At 32.4% G+C, this 24,505-nt stretch overlaps 2 protein-coding genes and 1 long non-coding RNA gene across 5 annotated transcripts; 1 reads left to right on the top strand and 2 right to left on the bottom strand.

The window, feature by feature from the left end:
• Positions 1 to 1,733: 1,733 nt before the first annotated feature.
• LOC127811855 (uncharacterized) lies at positions 1,734 to 2,638 on the bottom strand. The gene is made up of 2 exons (XR_008025790.1): positions 2,352 to 2,638; positions 1,734 to 2,110 (listed from the first exon to the last, which is right to left on the bottom strand). It is a non-coding gene; the product is annotated as an uncharacterized LOC127811855 (long non-coding RNA).
• Positions 2,639 to 10,685: 8,047 nt separating this feature from the next.
• On the top strand, positions 10,686 to 11,917 carry LOC127797686 (uncharacterized). Its single transcript, XM_052330792.1, has 2 exons — positions 10,686 to 10,888; positions 10,992 to 11,917. The coding sequence occupies exon 2, from the start codon at positions 10,998 to 11,000 to the stop codon at positions 11,505 to 11,507; it is 510 nt and encodes a 169-aa protein (XP_052186752.1). The 5' UTR covers positions 10,686 to 10,888; positions 10,992 to 10,997; the 3' UTR covers positions 11,508 to 11,917.
• A 153-nt stretch (positions 11,918 to 12,070) lies between these two features.
• Positions 12,071 to 22,909, bottom strand: LOC127797667 (probable serine/threonine-protein kinase At1g54610). 3 transcript variants are annotated; one of them, XM_052330772.1, is made up of 8 exons: positions 22,637 to 22,909; positions 21,943 to 22,486; positions 21,554 to 21,838; positions 21,119 to 21,436; positions 19,828 to 20,055; positions 17,576 to 17,676; positions 16,280 to 16,397; positions 12,071 to 12,726 (listed from the first exon to the last, which is right to left on the bottom strand). In XM_052330772.1, the coding sequence occupies exons 2-8, from the start codon at positions 22,327 to 22,329 to the stop codon at positions 12,388 to 12,390; spliced, it is 1,776 nt and encodes a 591-aa protein (XP_052186732.1). In that variant the 5' UTR covers positions 22,330 to 22,486; positions 22,637 to 22,909; the 3' UTR covers positions 12,071 to 12,387. The 3 variants fall into 3 exon arrangements, with proteins under 3 accessions (XP_052186732.1, XP_052186725.1, XP_052186741.1); XM_052330765.1 differs by having other exon boundaries at positions 21,943 to 22,434; XM_052330781.1 differs by having other exon boundaries at positions 12,071 to 12,723; positions 21,943 to 22,434; positions 22,637 to 22,907.
• Positions 22,910 to 24,505: the final 1,596 nt, after the last annotated feature.

Below are 24,505 nucleotides of genomic sequence, written 5' to 3'. Positions count from 1 at the left end.
TTTCTAATATAAAAATGATAAAAAAAATACCTTAATTTCATAAAAGGACTAAAAATTTTCATTAAGAAATATTCAAAAAATACCTAAAGTTTATAAAAAGACCTACAAATTTTATAAAGAAGATATAAAAATATTAAAAAATGAACCTAAATTTCAATAAAAAAAAATGACTTAATTTTCATAAAAAAACCTACAAATTTTATTAAAAAACATAAAATAATTCAAAAAGACCTAAATTTCATAAAAATACCTAGAAATAATAAAAAAAAAACCTAAATTTCACAAAAGCATACAAATATTTTTAAAAAATACCTAAAATATTAAAAAAATACTTAAATTTCATTTTATATGTTTTATTTTTAGGTCTTTTATGAAATTTGCAGGTATTTATTGAATATTTTTATGTTTTTTATTTATGAAACTTAGTCTTTTTTAAAAAAATTTAGTTTCTTTTTATGAAATTTTTAGGTACTTTTTATGAAATTTAGATCTTTTTATGAAAATTTTAGGTATTTTTATAAAATTTAGATTTATAAAATTTTGACGTTTTCCACTTAAATGACAAATGTTTAAGAGAGTTTCGTATATGTTAAGGCAAAGACAAAACATTAACATTAAAATGTAGTACATCGTATACTATTATCCTATGATTGATTCTGCCTATAATATATATATATATATATAATTGTATGACTAATCCAAATATGTAATATGTACAAATATAGAAAGAGGTTGGGGAATATATAAATGATCTACACGATACAGAAAATATTCAAACAATATTAAACCCTTTGTTTAAGAAATGCTGGCGACGATATTAATGATTTTATATGCTTCCATACCATGTATGAACATATATTTTATTAATTTATTATAAAAATATGTTTTAAACTGTACTCAGATATATTTTTCGATAGTATAGTTGTAATATCCCAATAGTCTAGAAAATGATAGTATATATCGAGGATAAAAAATGAAATAATACCAATTGAATACTTTTGGGGTTGAATGTAGACAAAAAAAACTCCGAGATTAAGTGTGCTTGAGTTGGGAAACCTCAAGAATGAGTGATTCTTTAGAAAGTTCACGTAGATTCGTTGGGTAAATTGTTTCAATTCTTTCTATCGCTCAATTTTGGATATTACATATCAAAGTCGACTCTTGGTGAAGACAGTCCGATGAGGGTGGGGAGTGACATCGAGGCTTGAGGGCTTGTACAAGGAGCGATTTTTGCAAGCTTCTAGGATGATAGCTCCCAAAAGAGAAAGGATATGAGACTAATTGTAAGGTCGCATAACGAAGATGTCATGTGCTAAAGGGGAGAGAATGTAATACCCCAAGAAGTCAAAGAATGATAGTATATATCGAAGATACGTAAGAAATAAAACAACATCAGTTAGATATATTTTGGGTTGAATGTAGGTAAAAAACTTTCGGGTTAAGCGTGTTTGAACTGGAAAGCTCAATAATGGATAACCCTTGAGAAGTTCGCGTAACCCTATTAAAATAAGTTGTTTCGATCATTTTTATCGCCCGACATGAGACGGTAAGAGTAATCCCAATCATAAATTTGATACCTTAATTGATCCATGATCGCTGGCAACCATATTTATTTTATATAAATTTCTAAAAAGATAGCAAGCATATAATTGATTGGATATGTAGGCTCAACGTTGCTAAATTAAATGTTACTTGGGTCCAAAAAATGAAATTTAAATGTGACAAGTCAGAAAGAATAAGAACCAAATAAATCACGATTTATGATTTATTTATGTGAATATATTATTTTGTTTAAAAAGATATAGTGAATCCGAAATTTTTATCTGAAATTGATTCGTTCATGCTCGGCAGATCCATGATCGTCCATCTAAATCTAATTAATCATCACTACATGCATAGAGAACATGATGATGTCGTCAAGTTCATACTACATCCAACCGCATTCATTAAACAAATCATCACACACACACACTGAAACATAACACAATGAGAGACAGAATTCACTGCTCCAGCACCATATCACGGAGGAGGCGGGCCCATTGGGCCTCCAGGGCCCGGTGGCCCGCCAAAGCAGTCCCCGATCAACCAGCAACAGCACAGGAAGCTCAGGCTGTAAATTCAAGAGCATGAACCAAATCAAACTCCCAAAGTCCTAACTAAATAATAATAATAATTAAAAAAAGAAAAAATAAAAGCCCGGCAGAGCAAACTTGAGAGGAAGAGAATATCTCGATCTGAACATATATAATAATACATGACACGACAGCAGCATTTGTTAGACAACGCTAGCTCGTGGTACATTACATTCATTGTTACATTGAATATTTTCTTTGAAAAGAAGAACCGCTTACCAAGCAGAGATGGCGTTGCAGAGACCGCCGAGAAAGCCTGGTCCCGGCGGCGGCCCCCAGCCGGGCGGTGGTCCGCCTCCTGGTCTCATATCTTCGCCACCAAGACGACGGCAGGCAGAACAGAAGCTGCAAGCTCCGGAGAAGAAGTCTGTGGAATAATGCAAGTGGAGTGGAGGAAGAAAGCTGATTTATAAAGAGGAAAATTTACTTAATGCCTAAGAATGGATCCTTCGTATTTTCACCTTCAGCCACGTTCCTGCTGTCGCATCTAACAGACAGAGCTAATTAATATGTTCATCTAACCTTTCAATGATCATCTGCCCTTCTCCGTCATAACTACCAGTCAATATATCAAAGAGATTGGATTGGATTAGGCTACCGTTGAAATACAATCATTCGGGATCCAATAGAAAATAAGATAAAGCGAGTTTAATTGTATAATAAAGGTATTTTTGTTAAATTAATTAAGGTGGGGTGCACATTTATTTAAATTCACCCAATTTACTCAAAAGAGTATTTGGCTTATCCGCATGAACGTTTATAAATTATTTATAAGTTAGTTTATTTTTTTTTACATTTAATAACATTTAAAAGTTTAAACACTATTCATTTTGTAAGCTAATTCAGTAGCGTTCTTCAAATGTTACTCTCCCTAATTTTTCTAAATAAGCTCTTAGCCCGGCCCTAGGCCATAATAAATTTTGTGGCCCTTCAAAAGATAATAAAATTATTAAAAATTTCTTTTTTCAATTTTTTATTCTCCTTTTCTTTCTCTCTTATGCATCTCAATGGTCAAATTTTAATTTTTTATTCTGCTCTCTTGGCGAGGATGGCTGCTGATTTACTTGTATTTTTTGGGACCCCAACCAGCAATTGCTATATTTTTTGGGACCCCCAAAAAATTGGGGGCCGCATTGGCCTCAACTGAGGCCTATGGGCCAGCCCTGCTCTTAGCAACTTATTGCATTTATCAATCAAAAGATAAATTTACCCTTGCATAATTCCTTAATTTTCAATCTACTTATCTCCTTCATCTTATTGTCTTCACAGTCGCTACCTTCCTTTAGCTCCTCGTTGATATTTTCCTCTAGCTTTGGTCATTGCCTCCAACTTCTCTGCCACCATCTCCAGACCCATCTCCATTTCTTTCATCTTATTGTCTTTCTCATCATCGTCTTCCTCTAGCTTCGAGCATCACATTCAACTCATATGTTACAGTCGGTCGTCACCTCTAGACCCATCCTTATCTCTTTCATATTACTGTATTTGTCGTCACTGCCTCTTTCCAGCTCCTCCTTACTGTCGTCGCCTTCTTCCAGCTCCATAATCCTCCATTGGTCCCCTCTCGATGTGTGTATATATATAATATTTATTTAACATATATATTGTATTAATATATTTTTTTAATAATTGTGTATAATTTATCAACATTTAATGATAAAATTTTATCAGTTGTATATTATTTTATAATTTATTTTTATTAAAAATTATTATTTTTATGAATTTTATTTACATGATTCAATAACATGTCTATTTTCATCTTTTTGTCAAATTTTAATAATTTATTAACTCTTTCAAACTAAATACATAACTATATAATTGACAACTTAAAACATATTTATTCAAATACGTTATTAAGTTAAACGCTACCCAACTTTTAACCTTTAAATTTTACACAAATTAAAAACTGCTGACAAAAAAAAGGTAAGCCAAACAACCCCTTGAGTTGAATTTAGCCCTTCAATACATGTGACATGAATTAAGTTGAATTAAAATTTAATAAATATTTCATTTAGTATATATTTAGCCATTTACTCAACTCTAAACAAATTCAAACTCAAAATTAAGCAAGACTTAATTAATAAAACTAACCGTGTTATTAAGAGTAATTATGTATTTAGCCTATGATACATGAAAACTTTTTGGAGGCCTTGTTTCAGAATTTTCAAAATGCCAAAAAATGTTTCTGGATTATTTTAAAAAAAATTGTGATATTTTTATAATATTAGAAAAATATTAAAAATGCGTTTCTTATTTGAAAATGCATTTTTATCAATGAATAAAGATGATTTTTTTTTTTCATTTTTATCTCAATTTTTTTTTATTTTTTTTAAATTTGTTTGAATGTATTATGGAGTTTATGTTTATTTTTAGATTGAATAAATATTTTTTATATTAAAAATTATATTTATAAAAGACTCCTATATTTTTTATTTATGTATTATCATTTCTTATTTTTTAAAAAATAAGGCTGCGTTTTCTTTGTTATTTTCAAGTTATTTTTAGTTTTTAATTTTCTAAAACAATGAAAATGTTTTTACTTTATTCTTTTTAAAAATATATTTTCGAAAATAAAAAAAATTATAAAAAAAACTCAAAATAACAAAATGTTGTTTTGGTTATTTTCAGCCAAAACAATTTCTAAATTCAAAACATGAAAAACACAATTCATTTTTCATATTTTGGGTCTAAAAAGGAAAGGGAAAAAAAGAAAAGAAGGAAAACAAGAAAAAAATTATTTTTAAATTTTAAAAATAAAATTATATATCTATTTACAATTGTAAAAATATAGTATATCTATATTATAATTAAAAATATAAGATAACATATAGTATATTATTAAATATATTACACATATTATGTATAATAATATTTAATATAAATTAACACTTAGATGTCAGTAATTTGTTAATTACATTTATTATTTTATTTTAATAATAAATTTTTATTAAAAATTAGTTAATTTTATGATTTAATAATCAAATTTTTTGAATAAAATATCATAAAATAATTTTTTAAAAAAAATCTAAAGTAAATGCATTTTCTAATTTTATGTTTTAAAAAAAATAATTTTTTAAAATGACTAAAAGAATACGTTTTTAATTTTCTAAAAATAAACTATCAAAATAGAAAACTAAAAATAAATTTAAAATTTGAAATTAAAAATTAAAAATGCAAAGAAAATACCAATTTAATATTTTTTATTTTTATTTTATATCATATCCGACTCCTATTTTTATTTTTGTACAATCTAAATATGTCACTTTTCTTCCGTCCAACCTTGAGATTGAAAAGCATGGTGTGAATCGACTCAGCCCACCATTTAATTTGACTGAACCAGGTGATCCAATCTAGTTTGCTTGGATCACTATGCTTCAAATTTTAAGTAGAGTTTTAGTCTTCTAAATGCTATTCTCAATATCCCATTTACAACTATGAAACAACAATTTTGAGTGCCTTAATTCCTTTCTTTTTGAGAACGTGAAATGTTGCAATTTGATTGATTGTGTTGCTGTTAATGATATTTAGAATATTCATATATTACAAAAAATAATTTATCAAAATAATATAAAGTAAATTATACTTAACACCACTAAGGTTTAATATAATTACAGTATTTTTCCTCATTTTATCAAAATTGTATCATATTACCACCACTACATAATTAACCAAATAAAAAATAAAAAATAAATTACCCAAAATTCCCTCACATCCCTCCGCCTCTTTCCCTTATGTCTCTTCAACGTCTTTCTTTCAAAACTCTCTTTTATTTTGTTGAGCTAAATTACTCCAATTAATATATTGTGTATTTTGATATTTAATAAAATATAATTTTAGTAAAATAATTTTTGATATATTTAAATCCCTTAATTAATTTTTGATACGTCATATGATAGAAAACATATTTTAAGTATTGTAGTATTTTATGTATTAAAATGAACCAAGAAATACTATTTGTTCTAAGTGAATGATTAGTGCATCATAAGGGGACATATAAGAAAATATTTTTATTTTGGAAAACTATTTTCCGATATTTTGATAGTTAATATTTATTGTTGTTAAGATGATTTTTAATAATTTTTTCAAAAAATAAAAGGTATGTATTTTGAGGTAGTAAAATTGCTAAATTCTGAATTTGTTCTAAAACTAAAATTTTACTTTCTTATTGATTTTGATTTTTTAGATATTTTTATTGAATTTAAGTTGGGGGTACTGTTATATGTATTTCTCGCATCACCCCGCATGGGCCAGACTCGGTCCGATAGACCGGCCCAATCACCCAAGGCCAAGAAGGCCCGGACGACCTCGTCAAGGAAGGTCCAGCCTCCACCAAAGATCCGGAACTCGTAAAGCGAGCATATGGCGAGCTCCCGGTAATCCTCCAACGAGCTCGGAGTAATCGACTAACGAGCTCCTGAAATATCCTCCAGATCGCTGGACCATCCAGGTCGCTCGCCTAAAACCTCCAGCTCGCATGAGCGGCAAAGCTGCTGAGAAGTCAGAGGTAGGGTCCGATCATTTTATCTGTAACAGCCCATGCCCCTCGTAATGAGGATCCCACTCCCGGTCTTGCGAAGGCCGTAAGAACTGTTTATCCCCCATTATACAAACACAGTATTTCTATATATTATCTAGATTGTAAAAGCCCCTCAAGATAAATGGAAATCAAAGAGACCATGAGGGGCAAGGAGGACAAGAAAAATATAATCAGATACCGCCACTTTGGGAGAATGATCAGATGACGGCCGTGGATTAGGCATCGTTCTGGCCGAACCACTTAAAAGATTCTGGTGTACACGCTTGGAACTTTGGGGGGGAGGGGTTTTCTTCCTTCCTTCTCGGTATTTTTGGATTGACTCACCGCGGCCCAAAACGAATCACGGTCGGCCGAAATCAAACGTCGACAGGTACTTTCTTATTTATATTTTTGTATTAAAATAAATAGAAGATAAAATATAAATTAAATAAAATATAGACATTTACTCATCAAAGTAAATCTAATTTTTTTGAAAATCTGGATTGAGAGTCGACTCCCAATAAGAGACAATTGACTATGTGTTATGCAGAGTTGAGGTAACCGAGAGCAAGTATTGGCCAGTCGATTAGGAGTCGACTGTAGGCCAATGAGAGTCGACTATGGGTGTCGCAAAGTCGACTGTCAATTAGAACAGTCAATTGTCAAACTCCAACGGTCGAATTTTTCTAATTGTTACAGATTCGTCGGAGGCTCAAATATATATATCTTCAAGAGATTTCTTGAAAAAACTAATGCACTATCAAGATCTATCATTCTAAAGCACACCCAAGCTCTCAAGTACTCAAGAAAAGTTATCCAAGACCCAAAGCATTAAAGATACATCATTTGGAGTCCAAGACAAAGAAGAAAAAGATTTATTCTTATTGATAATTCTTGTATCATTTGTTTATTTGCCTTGTAATATTTGTTCTTGTATTAATATCTACATTAGTCCAAATTTGTTTGACATATGATTATTTATTTGTATTAATTGTAGATTGTGAGTGCCTCTTAGAGCCCAAGTAAGCTAAGTGTTTTGTTGTAATAGTTTTCGAGGTGAGTTAGATTAACTCTATCACTTAAACCCTAATTGAGTTAGATTAAGTTACTTAACCAAAAATTGACTAATAACAAAATTAAAATACAATTCACAAAAAAAAAAAAAACTGATTAGACAATAGAATGGTGACAACTAAAACTTTTACCAAATAAAAATAGACTAATAACGGATAAGATAGAGATTATGAACCCGTGAAAGAAAAAAAAAAAAGAAAAAAAATCCATGAAACCCCTTGTTGGCTATAGGTTCACATAGATCTAATTAGTGCAATTTGTTATGCTTTTATTTTTCATAAGTTTTTGTAAAAAAAAAAAAAAATCTGATTTTTAGATGAAAATTATGTTGTTAGTGACAGTATTATGTAATTATTATAATTATAAAATTTTAAATATGTATTTAATAAAAATAAAAAATTATTATATAATTTATAACCCTAGTTTTAAAATACTCAATAATACCTCAACCCCTTAAGGTTATCTCTAACGTTGTACCCCATTCTGTTATAAATAATTGATTCCATATTTTGATTTTGTTTCAAAAATTGTGTTTACTCCAATCATACTCCTTATTATCTTCTCTATTTGATTTATTTATTAATAAAATTTAATTTAATTTAATTTATTTTATCTTACTTATAATTTTCACTATTGTAAAAATTTATTATTTATTAAATACACACATATACAAAATAATCATATACACACGTACACATCATCAATAAATAAATACGCATATATAAAATTAATAATTAAATACATAAATTAATAACCAAATATACAAAATAATCAAATAGAAACATACACAAAATTAATAATTAAATATATAAAATAATTAAATACGCACATACACTAAATAATTAAATACACGAATCAATAACTAAATATACAAATACACAATATCACTCATTTAATATAAAAATAAATAAAAAATTCAAGAAAAAATCACCGCAGCCTCCGTTGGTCATCACAACTCCCTGGATTTAGTGGTCGTTGTCCTGATTTATTCTTCCATTGTGCCTATAACTTGTCTTCTTCGGATTACTTCGTTTGCATCTGCAACTTTTTTTTTCCAGCCAATTTCATCTTTGTTGCATCTAGTCAGGCCTCTTTCAGTGTTGATGGCCGTTGTGGGAAATAAATGACAATGATAGCTTGGCAGATTTCAATTACCACATCTAGCAACAGTTTTGAGTTTTGTCAAACTTTTGGCAATGACATAACGTTTGAGGCATTAATTTGTGTTGGGTTCGCCATATTTAACTTAGCGAGTAGAAATGACAATTCGGTCAGAGCTAGCCTAATATTCATTTAGGGAGTGTTTGTTAATCAAGATAAGAGGGAGAAAATGTCAGATATGGGAAGCATTCCTGATATTTGATTTTTTCAACGTGTTTGTTAAATTTATCTGACCATTTTCGAAAAAACCTCACGTGACCTCTTATTTTCCACTTTCATAATAAATTTATCCGATCTCCCTCATCGGATAAATTTATCTGACTCTTTCAAAATAAGACTCAATTACTCATATGCCCTTTGTAGGATAGTTAATATCATTTAATACATTTTAAAGATTTAAATTTATTAAAAAAACTTATTTATTTAAGTCTTATAATTAATATTATTAATATATTTTTAAATTGCTATATGTTTTGACAATTTTTAAAATTTAAATGACATTATTCATTTAATTGATTTTTAAAATTTAAATTTCTCTCTCCCTATATATATATTTTATTAACTAATATAATTCATTTCATCAATTTTTAAATTATTTTATTTAATTTTATATTTTATTATCATTTTACCAATTTGTAATTCTAATAATAATTATTTCTACTTTTCAACTCCTTTTAAATTTATTTTTGAACATGAATTTAGAAAATAAAATATTAATTTTAATTTTGTTGACAATTCATATTAATCATAAAATAGTATTTTAATCATAAATTTAAGAATAGGGATATTTTGATAAAAAAAATTCTTATTTTAGTACTTATCATATGTATTAACAAACATATAAAAAGAAAAAAATATAATTATCAATGAATTTTAAAAAATTTAACAAACACTCTGACAGAAATATTGAAATATTTTACAATCTTATCTTGATCATTCTATATCTTGATTCAGAATGCATTCTAAATTTATCTTAATATCTCTTATTTTGTTTATTTTAACAAACGCCCTCTTAATAGGGAAAATTCGTTATAATTTTTAAGATGCAAAAAATATCATTTATAATGAAATCAAAATTTAAATTACACAAAATAATTGCAATAACGTAGTTCCCTCCACATGCCGCATGTAAGACGTCCAACGTGGCGGCTGGGGGCTGGCCAGTGGCCGGCGCTCTGATTCATGGCAGCGGGACAAAGACGGCACTTCATTCTTCTCGAATTACCATAACTGCCCCTCTGCATTTACAAAAGAAGTTGCAAGGGCGTTTCCGTAATTAAGAATAAAGATAACGAAAATAACGACCCCCCTCCGTTGAATTCTTCCGCATTTCTAGACTCTCAGACTTTTCTTATTCCTCAATAAAATCCCATACCTTTCACAAGTCCCTCTTTTAAGTTGACTCCTAACCGTAGTTTGAGAGAGACATTAAATTATTGAGAAATTTTATCCAGATATACGCCACCTATCAACATCTGATTACGCATTAAGAAAAGAAATTAGTCGCCCCGGAACACACTTCAGCGATTAAAATTGACTTAATTTTTTAATTATTTTAGTGTCCTAATTGCACAAGATATATTCTACGATTAATCTTCTTTGTTGAAATGAAGGGTGAAATGAAGGGACTGAATAATCATTCATAGAGCATCATTTAATAAAAAAAAAAAAAAGTCAGAAGTCCCCTATTACTTAATTTCGATCATATTATTTGTATAAAAAATTTGTAAAGATATGTTTTTTTTTTTTATTTAAGGAAAATATATGCTTTGCGTGCTTGGTGTCTATTTAAATCAGTTCCAAATGCCTTGAGATTCGGAGCCACAGGTTTAATTTATCCCCCAGCACCACGGTTTCCTCTGCTTGGCCTCTGAAATCAACTAAACAAAGGTGTAATCCAAAGCCATGCTGCTTCTGCTCATCTCATGATTCTTTATTTGATTCTGCTGTTGATTTCTTCCCGACTTGTCAACTAAAGGTTCCCTTAAAAAATTGCTTCAGCAAGGTGGGTATGTTCATGTTGGATTCCTTTTTCACTTCCATCCGGAAAGTAGAACAACTGTGGCTAATATGCTATGTGTTCCAAACGTGTATTCATTGTCTTGCAGAGGTCAATGGAACAGAATATGATGTTTCACCGGCAGGCCGGTGGCCGGAATCTTAGCCGGAAAGGGTTCAAGTTCAGCAGAGTATTTCAAGTGGCTCTGCTTTCAGCCGTCTGCATTTGGACGGTGTACGAGATCACGCATCCAGATGACAAGCCAGGCAGTGACAACCCGTTTCGGAGAAGCGAAGTTCATAACAAAGAACAAGCAAACATGCTAACAGGAAGGAAGGGGCTTGCAGTTGCAGCTATCATGGCAGAGTCTGTTCAAAAGGGGCTTGAAGATCCATGGCCATGGTCAAGCGATGCCGCAGCTGGCGGCGAAGAAAGAGATGAATTGCTGGAAAAAGGGGAAAGATTCGTGGGGGAGAAACTGAAGGTTGAACGAGTTGGTGATGATGAACAAGTCAAGGAAGAGAAGGATCAAGGGGAGATGGAGATTGAATTTAATTCATTTGATGATGAGAATGGTGTTCCACCTGATAGCCTCAGGATGCTGGATTCACCAATTCTTCTTTAATCATCAGATACGAGTGTTTTACTGGTAAAGAGCACTTTGACTTTTCATTAGGATTTTACAGATTCTTCTATGGGGCATCAAAAGAAGCGGTAAAGTTAAATATATAGAAAGAAATTAAAAGTGGTATTTAACAGTGAACTGGCAAGAACCAGTGTTCATAATATAGGGTTCAAAGGCTCAAGTCTTGGAGAGGAAAACATCATCAAATGTATTAATACATCATTGCAGTTTTATGTATAGCTTCCATTCAGCATATCAATATGCATATGACTGTTGGGACTTAAGATGTGTCTAATTTGATTTCACTGCACCCCAGCAAGTCGTCATGTCACAGTACTGGATTCACAAGAAGAGCAACTTGCACAAAAACTAAATAAATTTTCAAAATGAATGAGCAGTTCTTGAATCAATACATCTTACAGTATAAGATTAAATGCTGTTCAACCCAATAAATCTCATGCCTGAAACAGAAATTGCTTACGATTAATGACACAAAAACAGAGAAACAACTGTTTATCAAAGTACAAAATAATTGACGGGAAACAATAAATGAAGTTCCAGAATTGGGGCTCAAACTTTTTTTATTAAGTGTTTCTCTGATCAGAACAGTATTAGTTCCCAACACCATGGATCTAACAGGAGAAGAGGAGAGTAAAATATACAAAATAAAAGAAACTTCTCTCCAACCCAACAGATAGAGCAGAAAAAGAGAAGGCCTTATATGTGAAAGATAAAATTAAAAAAAAAGCAAGCAGAAAATTCTGAAACAGCTTCTCCCAGCTGGTAAAGGTCATTGGGATCCAAGAGGTCCACGGTTCTGCTATTTGTGTCAACATACACCAGTATCCCGCATGGACTTCTCAATATATGGACTAAACTTCTACGCCACTCTCTCCTTTCCTCTAACCCTAGGGTTGCCGCTTTTGTCTTTTCTTCCTGTAAAAGATTTTGTCGATTCTCGAGCATCACGCACTGCATGCTTCCTTCCCCTCGAAGCACCAACAGCTATGGGATCAACTAAAGGACCTGACCAATTCTGAACTGGTTCTTTTGAATATGTGAATGAGGTGGAGCTGAAGGGAATATCAGGCGGAACAAAGGCAGGGTCAATGTGATGTGAGGCACCCAAGGGAACGCCTAGAGCTCCATCTTGATGAGGTGGGGGAAACTTCTCACTCTTGCTTTTTGCATTTGCATGGGTGATTAGGCGCCTTCGCTGCTTTACGAAATCCAGCAAAAGTAAATAGGCATAAGCAAATAAAAGCAACAGACATTTCACTTCCAAGCACATGCAGTTGCTAAAATGAAGTATTTTTCTATAAGCATAAAACCTCTAATAAATGATGGGTACAGATATGAAAAGAAATGGACATGTTAACAGTACACAGCACAGGCATGAGAATAAACAAGCATGCATGTTTTCAACGTTTTTTTCCCTTTATTTTTTAATGTTCTAACTGAATTTTACTGTATTAGAAAAAAGAAGTTTTCACTGTATACATCTTGAAAAGAAGTTTGAATCAAAAGGCACACGATCTGTTTTAGAAATCCTTATTGATAATTTAATATGTTTTGATCCCAGAGAACATACAAATAAAAACTATAAAGAGAGAGAGACCACCCAAGGTGGTAGTCAACCCTCATGCAGAAATTTGAGGCCTAAAGTTCGAGTAGTATGTTTATCAATCTCTTGGTTGGTTGCCTGCAATACAGTCCAAGGGTTTAAGGGCAGGAGAACCAATGATGTTGTCTCAAATGGCTCCTAACAGTAGTTTTCCTAGATCCTCCTAGAAGGCCAGTATGTCGACCCTCACTGAAGTAAAAAGCAATATGTTATGATTCCTGTCAACCTAAGTTTCCCCTTTTACTGACACACACATGAAGCGCCCCCCCCCCCCAAAAAAAAATATATATATATATATAAATAATACATACAATGGAGAATAGTTAATAGGTGTAATTGAAAATCTTTTTATTTTAGGGTAGATTACCAAAAAAATACCAAACTTTGATGAGTTTATTAATTCTGCACCAAACTTTAAATGTTATCAATTTTACAGTAAACTTTCAATTTTGTATCAATTATGCAATGCAGTAATAAATCGTCTAACAGAATAGAGCTTTGTTAAAATGGGGTGATGTGGCAGTTTGTTTCATTGGTTTCACACATCACACTTCATGAAACCTTGTTTTAAAGGAGCTCTATTTCATTAGATGATTTATAACGACATTGTATAATTGATACAAACTTGAAAGTTTACATGCAAAATTAATAATTTTAAAAGTTTGGAGTAGAATTGATAAACTCGTTAAAATTTGATATTTTTTTGATAATTTTACCCTTTGTTTTATCATCAGATCCAAAAGCACTTAACGTGTTTCATATACATACTAACACGTACCATGTACAAATAATAACATAAGTTCAAACAAGTGTAAGGTAGTTTCCAACAAGTGCCATTATCCGATAACTAACAAATAAGAATAGCATTCCAAATCAGATACCCCAGAATATAGTCCTCAAATTATTCATAGAACTGTAGATAAGTATAGGCCCAATCAGAAATGAACAAAGTCTAGTTATCCAAATAAGAACAGCATGCCAAACCAGATACCCCCGAATATAGTCCTTATAACTGCTGAAAAGTATAGACCCAATTGAAAATGAACAAAGTCTAGTTACGATGGTTCCTTTGGGTCAAACATTTATGCCTTAGTTTCAGAAACGTAACCTGTTCTAGTACTAAGGGTTCATTTAGGATCATCTTCTTTTCATAGTCTTCTCACTTAAAAGATAAGGTGTGCCAATGCAAGCTTCTTCCGCTTGAGAAAAACAAGCATTTTGGACCAAAAAATAACAAAATATGATATTATTTATTTTCCAGTGACATGAAAGAGAAATCCATTTTACATTTAATGTGACACTTCCCTTAAAATTAACATTCTCTTATTCTACAGGTGTAGATGTAATCTTTTTAATCATGCTACTGAAAAAGAACTTACAAAATTAAAATATTAGACGGTCAACAAACACTCTACTATCCCCACCAACTATCTCCCCCCCCCCCCCCCCAAAAAAAAAACAAAAAAAAGAAAGAAAAGCTGGAGCTAAATGGTAATGTGGTGTCAAAAAGTCAAGGAGAGAGGTTGAAGAGTTAAAAGCCAAATCAAGGTTGAACCAGGGTCAAAGCAGGATGTAATTTTATTAAATAAATAAATACATAATACTTAACATATGATCTAAAAATATAAAAACCAGTAGTACATTATATAACCTATCATAATTTTCTCCTACATTTTTATATAAAGGCACTTGGGACCCATAACTAATATAGGTGAAAGTACAATTTCTACACACTTATATAAAAATATATATTCATATGGCACTAACAGCAAGAACTGGACTCTATATTGATTTCTATATCTCTGAGTCTCTGACAAGTTCCTCTTTCCTCCTCTACTTCAACATCTTCCCCTTCCTCCTTGTTTTAAACTCCCTCCCTTTCCCCCTCTCTGGGAAAGTTCGAATCTCCTCACAAATCCTCCTCTCCTCTTCACTGGTCTCTTCTCTGTCAGAGTGGTTGCTGGAGTTCAGGAAGGTAATAAGCATACAGAGAGCGCTCATTCTTCTGGAAAAGTTGCTTGTGTTTGCACTCATGGCACTCATTCATTCTTCTAGAAGGTAATGTATATAGTTGCTTGCGTTAGAGTAAAATGGTGACTAGTTTTTCTAGGGGAAAATAGTAAGTGAAGAAGCTTGAGCTCTAATAAGGTTGCGGGTGAGATTTTGTGTGGGGTGCTTTCTGATCGTGGGTGAGATCTTCCATGCAGGATGTTTTCTGATTTTTTTTTTTTTTTTTTTTTTGGGGGGGGGGGGGGGGGGGTGTTGTGGCGGGTTGTTGAATCAGGCTTGTTTATCCATTTTGCGGCTTAACCTCCTCCTAGGTCACTAAATAATCAGCCGATTTTAGGTCTAAATTGGACCAGTTACCAGTTTTCCCTGTTGAACCAGACAATCTGGTTCAGTTTTCTTATCATTGCTAAATGGAGCCCTATTTTGTATTTTTAATCAAATATTTAAGCTTTGTTCCATACTTATTCTGAGTACAATGTAAACTAGATAACTTCAGATGTAACTAATGGGTGCGAACTTGACCTGACATAATGGGCATATATCAGATGTTCTTATACAAGTGCTGAGTTGAACACAAGTTCTTGAAGACAAAGAAAAGCCTATCAAACATGAATGCTTATTGTCAATGCTAAACATCTAAAGTTTGCCAGCTTTCCTGTTTATTAACAAGGCCTACTTTCTTGCATTTTTTATTATCCAAATTACATCTTACTGCCAACTAGAAAACTTATAGTCCTGCTACATGTAGAGATTAGAATATCATTCTTGCTACTGGGGTATGTTACAAGCTTGCAGTTTATATGCTTATCTATTTATTGTCACAATGATATAGCACTAAGAGGCATATTCTGATCCTAAAATTAGACCCAGTGATTAATATATCAACATGACATTTCCAGGTTCCAAGCATCAAAATATCTTCAAGGTGAAATTTAGAACAGTGGTGTCTCCAACTTGTGAGAACAAGAAGGTTCCAACATTCGTATATTCTTGTGATGTTAAGGCATCATATATTTCTTTTCTCTTGAATTTAGTTCCATAATCTGGATATCAAGTAATTAACCAGCTATTTTGCAGTATAATGTCCACATAGCACAAACAAGGTCTAACAGTTGAAAGAAGCTGTTCGTTGACATACATCAAGATTGGATTGGAGCTCAGCATTTGCTTCTGGAGCTGGCATTGCTCGAACAGGTCGTTCACGCGGGCGTGTTTTCTTAGCACCATCAACATGAGTCTTATTAGCAGCTCTCAGCCTGCAGAGATATAAATATCAGATCCTCGTCAAAAGCAATGAATAACAAAACACTCTTAATTTACACAATGAAGATATCTCTACCCAATGTGGGGCTTACACCCTAATCATTTATGTAGAAACAATTTGAAATGATATAATAAACAAAAAAATATGATCAGCATAGACCCGAAGTAGCAAATTGAGATATTTCAACAAAAAAGGAAGAATATTTAAGATAGAATTCATTTTCAGGATTCTCCATTCTCAATCTTTTAGCATTAAAGGAGATTCCTAATAAAACTCATTTTCCATTTCCTCCAATCTCACTCTTTGGACATTATTTTGCATTTGCATTATAGAGAATCAATATAAACAAATGGAAAAAATGCTAAAAGTTAAATCAAACAGATTGGTCACACAAAGCAGACTCATTGACGGGAAATAGTCAGCACAATTCCTGGAGAGCATACTATAACAAAAAATGAATTCACTCCTTATACAGCATAAAAAGTAATAAACCAAAAGAAAGGTACTGAAAAGCCATGGAATATGTTAAATATGATAAAATAAAGCAACCTTGTTTCCCCCCACCCACCGCACCCTATCTGGCAGTTTCATTTCAGGTTCAGTAGTTACACTTGAGGTAAAGAGTATTATAATTCCCCTCCTTACCTACTTCAAAAGAGTTTTCTTAATGAATCATGATGAATAACAGTAAATTGTCAACTAGCAACTGAAAAACACAACTTTCCAATCCTCTTGAATGTTACTGCCTGTAATTTGATTTACTTATTTCCTCCATATTTTGCCTATTCTGTTCAAGAGCATTCCTTTTCCCAGCCCAAACTTTAATCCTAAATTTGGCATACGTGTATGTAACTTACATATAATTTGTAATCATTAAGTTTTCTCAACTTGGACTCCTTACAAACTTAAAAAATGCATCTATTTAATGAGTAAAAAGAGTGACCAGATCAATTACAGCATGACATAGCATTGCAAGAATATTAGAGGCAGGAAGTGTGACAAGGAACCGCAAAGAAGATTAAAAGAAATGGAAATATAATAAGGTTGTACTAGAAAGAAAACTTTGTAGATTCACTAACAATACCCCCCCCCCCCCCCCCCCCCGAACCCCATGCCAATGCACAAAAGAAAAAAAAAAAAATGAAGACAAAAAATTCAAATAATCCTTGCCTGCGAGCCTCATCATCACGACGCTTGGCATCAATCTCTTTGGTTGGAGGGTATTGTGGAAGACTGGAAGGATCACAAGCATATGGTTCTGTATTGAAAAACTACAGACGAACATACAGATCAGAAGCAGAAAAGAATATAAACATCTAGAGTAATCAAAAGGTTACACATTAAGATACAGAGTCAAAGTCAAAAGGAATTGCCTTTTACCCGATCCACTGGTTAGTTAAGAATTATTAATGAAGCAGCCTGGATAAAGAAAATAGCAATAACAAATTGAAATAGAAACCTTTTAGAGAGAGAGAGAGAGCTTATGAGGCAATAAAGCTATCAAGTCCAATCATTTACAGGCCATTTGGTTCGTGGATAAAATAGTGATGGGAAAAAGTTAAGAATGGGATGAAATAGTGATGGGACTACATAATACTATCCCACATTTGGCATCTTGAGATATTACCTTAGATAATAACTATTCTATCCTTGGCGTGTGAAAATATGACTGAGGTATTACTAGGCTTTAAATGACAAATGACCAATTTGCCCATTGATTTTATGATACGTTTAAAAAAACTAATTTCAAAGCAAAATGTAAAAAATTATATTTTTAAATCACAAAAGATATGTTTTATTTTTAAAATACGCTCAACAATATTTATATATTAAGTAAAAATACATATCTAAATATATATATATATATTTGGGTTCATATATATATGGCACACTATATATATAGACATATTATACTTATATCAAATTTTAAAAACTGAAAAAAAGGAAATGGAAAACCGAAGATGGGTTGCATTAATAAAAAAAAAGGAAAATGGGACGATGGGATGCTTTAATGAGGAGAGAGAAGAGTACAGAGTTTATAGAACTGAGGGGCAATTTTGTCCAAGAGAATTTGAAGCCTGCTGGGATTAATGTATCCCAAGGGGAGGGTCGGATAGTTTTATCCTATGTTCATGGGATAAGTTAATCCCAGGCTTAGCTAATCCCTGCCTTCTTCTTTGAACCAAAAATGGTTGTATATGCAAGGAAGGTAATACCCAAGATGTATCATAAAACATGCAGTGAAGATTCAGCTCCCAGGAAGAAAAAAATGTGAACACAAGCTCAGCAGGCATGAAAGCCCTGCTCTCTCAGTGACAAGCGTGTCCATTTATGTTTCTTTAAAAAGGTGTCTTTTTTTTCCATTCCATTTCCACTTTTTTTTTCCTTTTTTTGGAGCAAAGATTAAGAAGAGAAACCAAAGGCTTATTAAACAAGTTTGGTTTCGTGCTTGGTATTTTATTGTACTGTTGGGTTATCTGATTTGCGCACCGATTGTGGAGTCAAAATTGTCTCAACATCACGATCACAAAAAATATCTTGTCGCTAACCAAACTTCAATTATAAAAGGAGAGCTAGAATTCATGTAACCAACCTCACATACTAGGATAAAGGCTTGATATATATATATATATATTTTTTTTTTGGGGGGTGGGCGGGCGGCGTGTAGGCATGATTGATCTTAGTTTGCAGATGACCAATCACAACATGAAAAATATGGTACACCATTTCCACTCATCACCACAAAAAATCTTTCCAAGGAATTTTTTTCTGGTTAGGTAAAGATTTCTCCAAGATCAATCTGGCTCACTGTTTTTTCTATTATCTCCAGATTAAAATTTTCCATTATATTCTTCATTTCCTTCCCTACCTAGTGGGATTAAGGGTTGGATAGTTACATATTCTTCTTTTTCTTAGTTTGGAAATCTCGCCATGGTGCTAGGTCACTTTTCCTCAAGAAATACTGACACATAATTCTTTATTAACTAAACCTATTTGCTGTTTACTGTATTAGTTCCCATTTGGGACAAACAGCCACACCTTTTCTTAGTAAGCATGCCCATCTGTATAATACACATGTTTTTCAGTCTTCATGTCCCACATTTATTGTCTATTGAAAAGTTCTTCAGTACATTACTTAGCCAATAAGCTCAAAATTAATTTCGACTCACACTTTAGGTAAGGGCTCATGTTGTTACAGTTCAGATCTTCCACAATACAGTTTACTTATTGAATATCAATTTCTTCAGTAAGAGATCATCTTTTAATCATGAATAGTCTACTCCACAATTTCATAATGTTTTAGCTGCTAGAATAATATTAGATAATCAGAAAAGGGTAAGCAATAAAAACACTAGCATTAAGGAAAACATCAATAGAAGACAAGAAAAGACATCAATATAACTGAGCGTATAGAGACTGACGTCACTCCTTAGTGCATCTGTTGCAGTTTTCCTTTCAGCTGGATCAATCTCAAGAAGAGTTTCAATTAAAGGCAGGGACGATGGAGGGAAATATTTGAATGTCTCTGAAACACATCGCTTGTAAGGTTCCCGTGGTTTGAATAATGTTGCATTGGGCAACTTTGACTTTTTCCAATATTCATCAGAAGGAGACCCGCATAACTTGTATATTTTATGCAATTGTTCTACCTTGGAGACATAAAAAGACAAATGTTAATAACTTAAAAGAGAGACAAAAATAAAAAAAAGTTCCTTGATTTCGGTAAAATTCAGAAAGAGATAAAATCTAGCAATCCACTAAACATAGCAGTCCAATCTCAGGTAATATTCTAAAACTTCAAACATGAGAATAATGAAAATTCCAAAATGCCTAAAGATGACACACCCATACCCATATTTAGCAAATAAATTGGACAAATCAGATAAAAGGTATTTTCTCTCAACATTCAAGTGCTTACCACTGAAACACTTAAATAAAGATAGTTCATTATAACTGTAAAAACCATAATTAACCAATAAGCAATTTTGATGTACAGAATATTTTTTGAACATTGTGAATTTGAAGTAAAGTTTTCCATTGACCTTTTAGAAACATAACAGTGTGATGATTTTTGTTATGGTTCAGATATAGGACACCTATAAGAGCTCTGCAGAAAAAGAAAATGAGAATAAGAAATAAACTTCAAGCTGCTGCTACCACGGCTACTTACTAAAATATTAAAGAAGATATAACCTTACTAGCTTCAAATCATAGTAAACTTTATTTGAGTTGCTAGATTTAAAAAAGGTACCCTTGCTAGCTTTTGTTTTCTGCTTTCTCTGTCACTTAACTGTCAGGTGTGCATGTCCAAACTCAAAAGTTCTGCCCGCTTAGAGCTTTTGAGGGAAGACATCATACAAATGAAATGTATGATTACTTAGAATTCCCAAGGAAATTCCTTAGGTCTTCCCATATCATCCTAGGTAAGAAACTGAGACTCCTATTTTCCACCAACAATTAATTCCCATCCCAACTCTTTCTTTCCTCTATTCTTTCACATCTTCTGACCATCCTTCAATGCTCCAGCCTGTCTAACTCCATATTATCAGAAACAAAAATTTGCATCTTTAAGTTTCAACAAGCTTAAGTTTTGATAAAGAAGACTTTGCCGTGTATATAAGGAAGATACTAAGAACACTGGGAAAAGAAGAGAAGAAGTTTCAATAACTTAGAAACAAAAATTGAAAGACAGAAAAAGAATCAACTTAATACCTCTGTACGACCAGGCATGATTGGCTTCCCAGCCAATAATTCAGCTAAAATGCAACCAGCACTCCATAGGTCTATGCCTGCACCATAGTCTGTGGCACCAAGAAGAAGCTCCGGAGCTCGATACCAGAGTGTTACCACCCTACTAGTCAGAGGATGCTTGTGGCTAGGATCCACAATTGTAGCCAACCCAAAATCTGCTATCTTAAGTATTCCTCCATTGTCAATAAGAAGATTTGACCCTTTAATGTCACGGTGGAGTACATTGCGGCTGTGACAGTGCTCTAGCCCAGATAATAATTGATGCATATAGCACTTAACCTGAATATGTATTACACAGTGAATTAAAAAGAGAAAAAAGTAGCACACTTCATTAGTTGGGTATGCTTCCATAAACCAAAACGGAATTGTAGTTATTAAATACGTTACAAGTCTAACCTGTGCTTCTGTAAACTTAATTTCTGGGCTAGCTGCAAGTCCAGCCAAATCATGCTCCATGTATTCAAATACCAGATATAAACTACAAGACATTCTCGAAGTGACCAAACCCTCCAATTTTATTACATTGGGATGATCAAGTCGCCGCAAAATAATAATCTCTCTAGACATAAATCTCACACTCTCTGGTTCCAAATTATCAAAGCGCACCTTCTTCAAGGCAACAATTTTCCCTGTAATAGTGTCCCTTGCTTTGTACACATTGCTATATGTTCCTGAGCCAATCTAATATACACAGAAAATAAGTAATTAAATTACTATAATTATAAATCAAAATAAAGAAACTTCAAGTAAATGAATAAAACAAAGGTCAAAGACAATTAATGTACCTTGTCAATCTTCTCAAAAGTGTCAGCTCGCCGAGGAAACCAACCCTCAATTGCTTCGCCAATATGTGCAGAAAGCCAAGCCGGCCATCCTGCAGCAACTTGTTCCCCGTGCTTATGCTTTGGGGGGTTACCCAGCCTTGGATTTGGCCTCGATCTCCTCCTCTCACCCTGTGACCGCCGATCACCATCAATCTTTGCCTCCTTCCGGGAGTGACCATTGCTGACTCCACCCTTGTCATTACCAATCCTGGCCTCCTCAACCCGTAATCCATCCCTAGATGCAACACTCAAATTCTTACTGTTCCTCTCTTTGTCAGCCTCCCTCTTCTCTTCCTTGGCTTCGCGAACTATGCCCGAAGAGACCTCTCGACTCAGAACACACCCCATTTGTCGAATCTATTATACTTCATCTCTCGACGTATTCATGACTATTCACTCTCTAGTCTAATCATCTATTAATCATCAGAAATCAATCCCTTCAACAATAACAACCTGCATACAAATCCTAAGATTATCATACGCATCCTCTCCTCAGTTGATCAATCTAGAGTTTATACACACGTAGACAAAAATATAAACCCTAATTCAGAAAACGGGTGATTCAAGTTGTCCATCTCCAAGAAGAAAAATAATTATTGCAAATGAAGCGAGAGAGAGAGAGAGAGAGAGAGAGAGAGAGAGAGAATTTACATACTTGAACTTGATTGAATCTGACAGAACAGAGAGAGAAGAAATTAGAAATCTCTTATTACTTTCTGTGTAAATTCTCTCTCTCTCTCTCTCTGTGCCTTGTATTTGACTGTATTTAGCTATCGGACAAAGAACGATGAAGAACAGATCACCGCTGCCATTTATACACACATCTTCTATAATATATACATATATGCATACATACAGCGTTATATGTGTGGGTGTGTATATATATATATATATATATGTATATGTGCAGTTTCTGTTCTCTGCGAGTCAAAGCCCTACTGTGGCACAGGCAGCGGTGAAAAGAGAAAAATTGGGGATGGGTAGTCTTAACTTAATTTCTTTTAATTATTGTTTAATTTCGTGCTTAAGACTTTAAATAAACAACTTCTTTTCTTCAACGTCAATTTTAAGTTAAGAAGTACACAATTTTTAAATGAAACATAAATTAATGTCGCCTTGTGATGCTTATTTAATTTTTATTGTTAAATAAATCTTTTTATTTTATGTTACGTCAAATATTATTCTAAAAAAATAAGAAAATTTCAGTACACCAAATCTAATTTGCTTAAATAATAGAATAGAGAATGAAAGATAATTAGTTTTAATTAAGATAATAATTATAATATGAAGACGAAAATTATATGAAAGTGGATGTACTTTTAAAATACTAAAGGCAAATAAATGAAATATTGATATATAATAATGAGAAGTATAAAAAAATTGTATTTATATTATCGTTATAACTTTTTTAAATCTCTCAACTATTTATTTATTTATTTTTGATAAAAAAAAAAGTAAATCCCGGCAAGATGAGATGTAATTAATACATTCTTGAAATTATAAATTATTTTTTAAAGCATAAAGTAGTAGAGTAAGTCACATTATTCTCTATAAAGCTTTCAAACAAGATTTTTTAATTAATGAATATGTAACATATTTCACCTTCTAATGTAATGTTGTGTTGTGGATATGACATTTGGTTTTTACACACTTTAGGAGGTGATACATTTTTAGTATTTATTTGAAGACTGGCTATAATTTGTTCTTTTAAACATATTTAGTAACAAAAAAATAAACAGGATGAAATATCCATAATAACGAGAATCTACCCAACAAATTTTGGTGGGAAGGGCAAGGGGCAATGTCATGAGCAAAATGGATATGGGTGGTACGTTACAATCTCATTATCACAATGCAACACGCCATGTATGAATTATGCAAAGCCACAATCATTCTATTTCTCGCCAATCCACACCAAAAGTGTTACACTTACATCTCTCTCTCCCTCTATCCCCTTCCACAGTGCAACCGAAGAATAGAATGTGCTTTTTGTTTTGCTTTTTACACTTAACATTGACACTAGTTGGAGTGTTTGATAGCATGAAAAATGTCATCCAAGAATTGAATTTCATCTTGGGTGTTTCATACACTACATTTTTTCATGAAATTGAATTTTATAGTACAACCATTAAAGCTTGTTTTTTGCTCTTTTCATGAAAAATTCCATTCAGGAGGAGATGGTTTTTGTTTTCCATGTAAATTGAAAAACACTTTCATTTCCACCTAAATGCTATCAAACACACCTAAATTGCAATTATTGGAAAAAATACATGCATATCATAACCTTGCTGCTGGTCTACTAAATTACTAATTAATAATAGTACTTGTAAACATCAGGAGATTACAAATCAGAACAGAACAATATATACACTTTAAGACCCCTAAATTTGGGCAAAAACCAAGGAATGGGTTATCTTCTCCTAGATTTGTATGCATATGAAGTACATATAAGCATATGAAATGAAAGGAGAAACAAAAAAAAAAAAAAGAAGAAGAAAAGAAAAGAAAATAATAATACAAAGCC

The sequence above is a fragment of the Diospyros lotus genome, chromosome 1 (genome assembly GCF_014633365.1).
Source record: "Diospyros lotus cultivar Yz01 chromosome 1, ASM1463336v1, whole genome shotgun sequence".
In the NCBI taxonomy this organism is placed as follows: Eukaryota; Viridiplantae; Streptophyta; class Magnoliopsida; order Ericales; family Ebenaceae; genus Diospyros; species Diospyros lotus.
The sequence above is the reverse complement of the archived record's forward strand: the minus strand, read 5'-3'. Positions and strand labels throughout refer to the sequence as shown.

Bases quoted from the DNA above. Each gene is read 5' to 3' on its own strand.
- LOC127797686 (XM_052330792.1), top strand. From the start codon at position 10,998: ATGGAACAGAATATGATGTTTCACCGGCAGGCCGGTGGCCGGAATCTT.
- LOC127797667 (XM_052330772.1), bottom strand. From the start codon at position 22,329: ATGGGGTGTGTTCTGAGTCGAGAGGTCTCTTCGGGCATAGTTCGCGAA. The intron at 17,677-19,827 runs GTCAGTCTCTAT...GTTCGTCTGTAG, and splicing joins CAGATGCACTAAGGAGTGAC to TTTTTCAATACAGAACCATA. The intron at 12,727-16,279 runs GTATGTCAACGA...GATTTCGTAAAG, and splicing joins AGCTCCAATCCAATCTTGAT to CAGCGAAGGCGCCTAATCAC.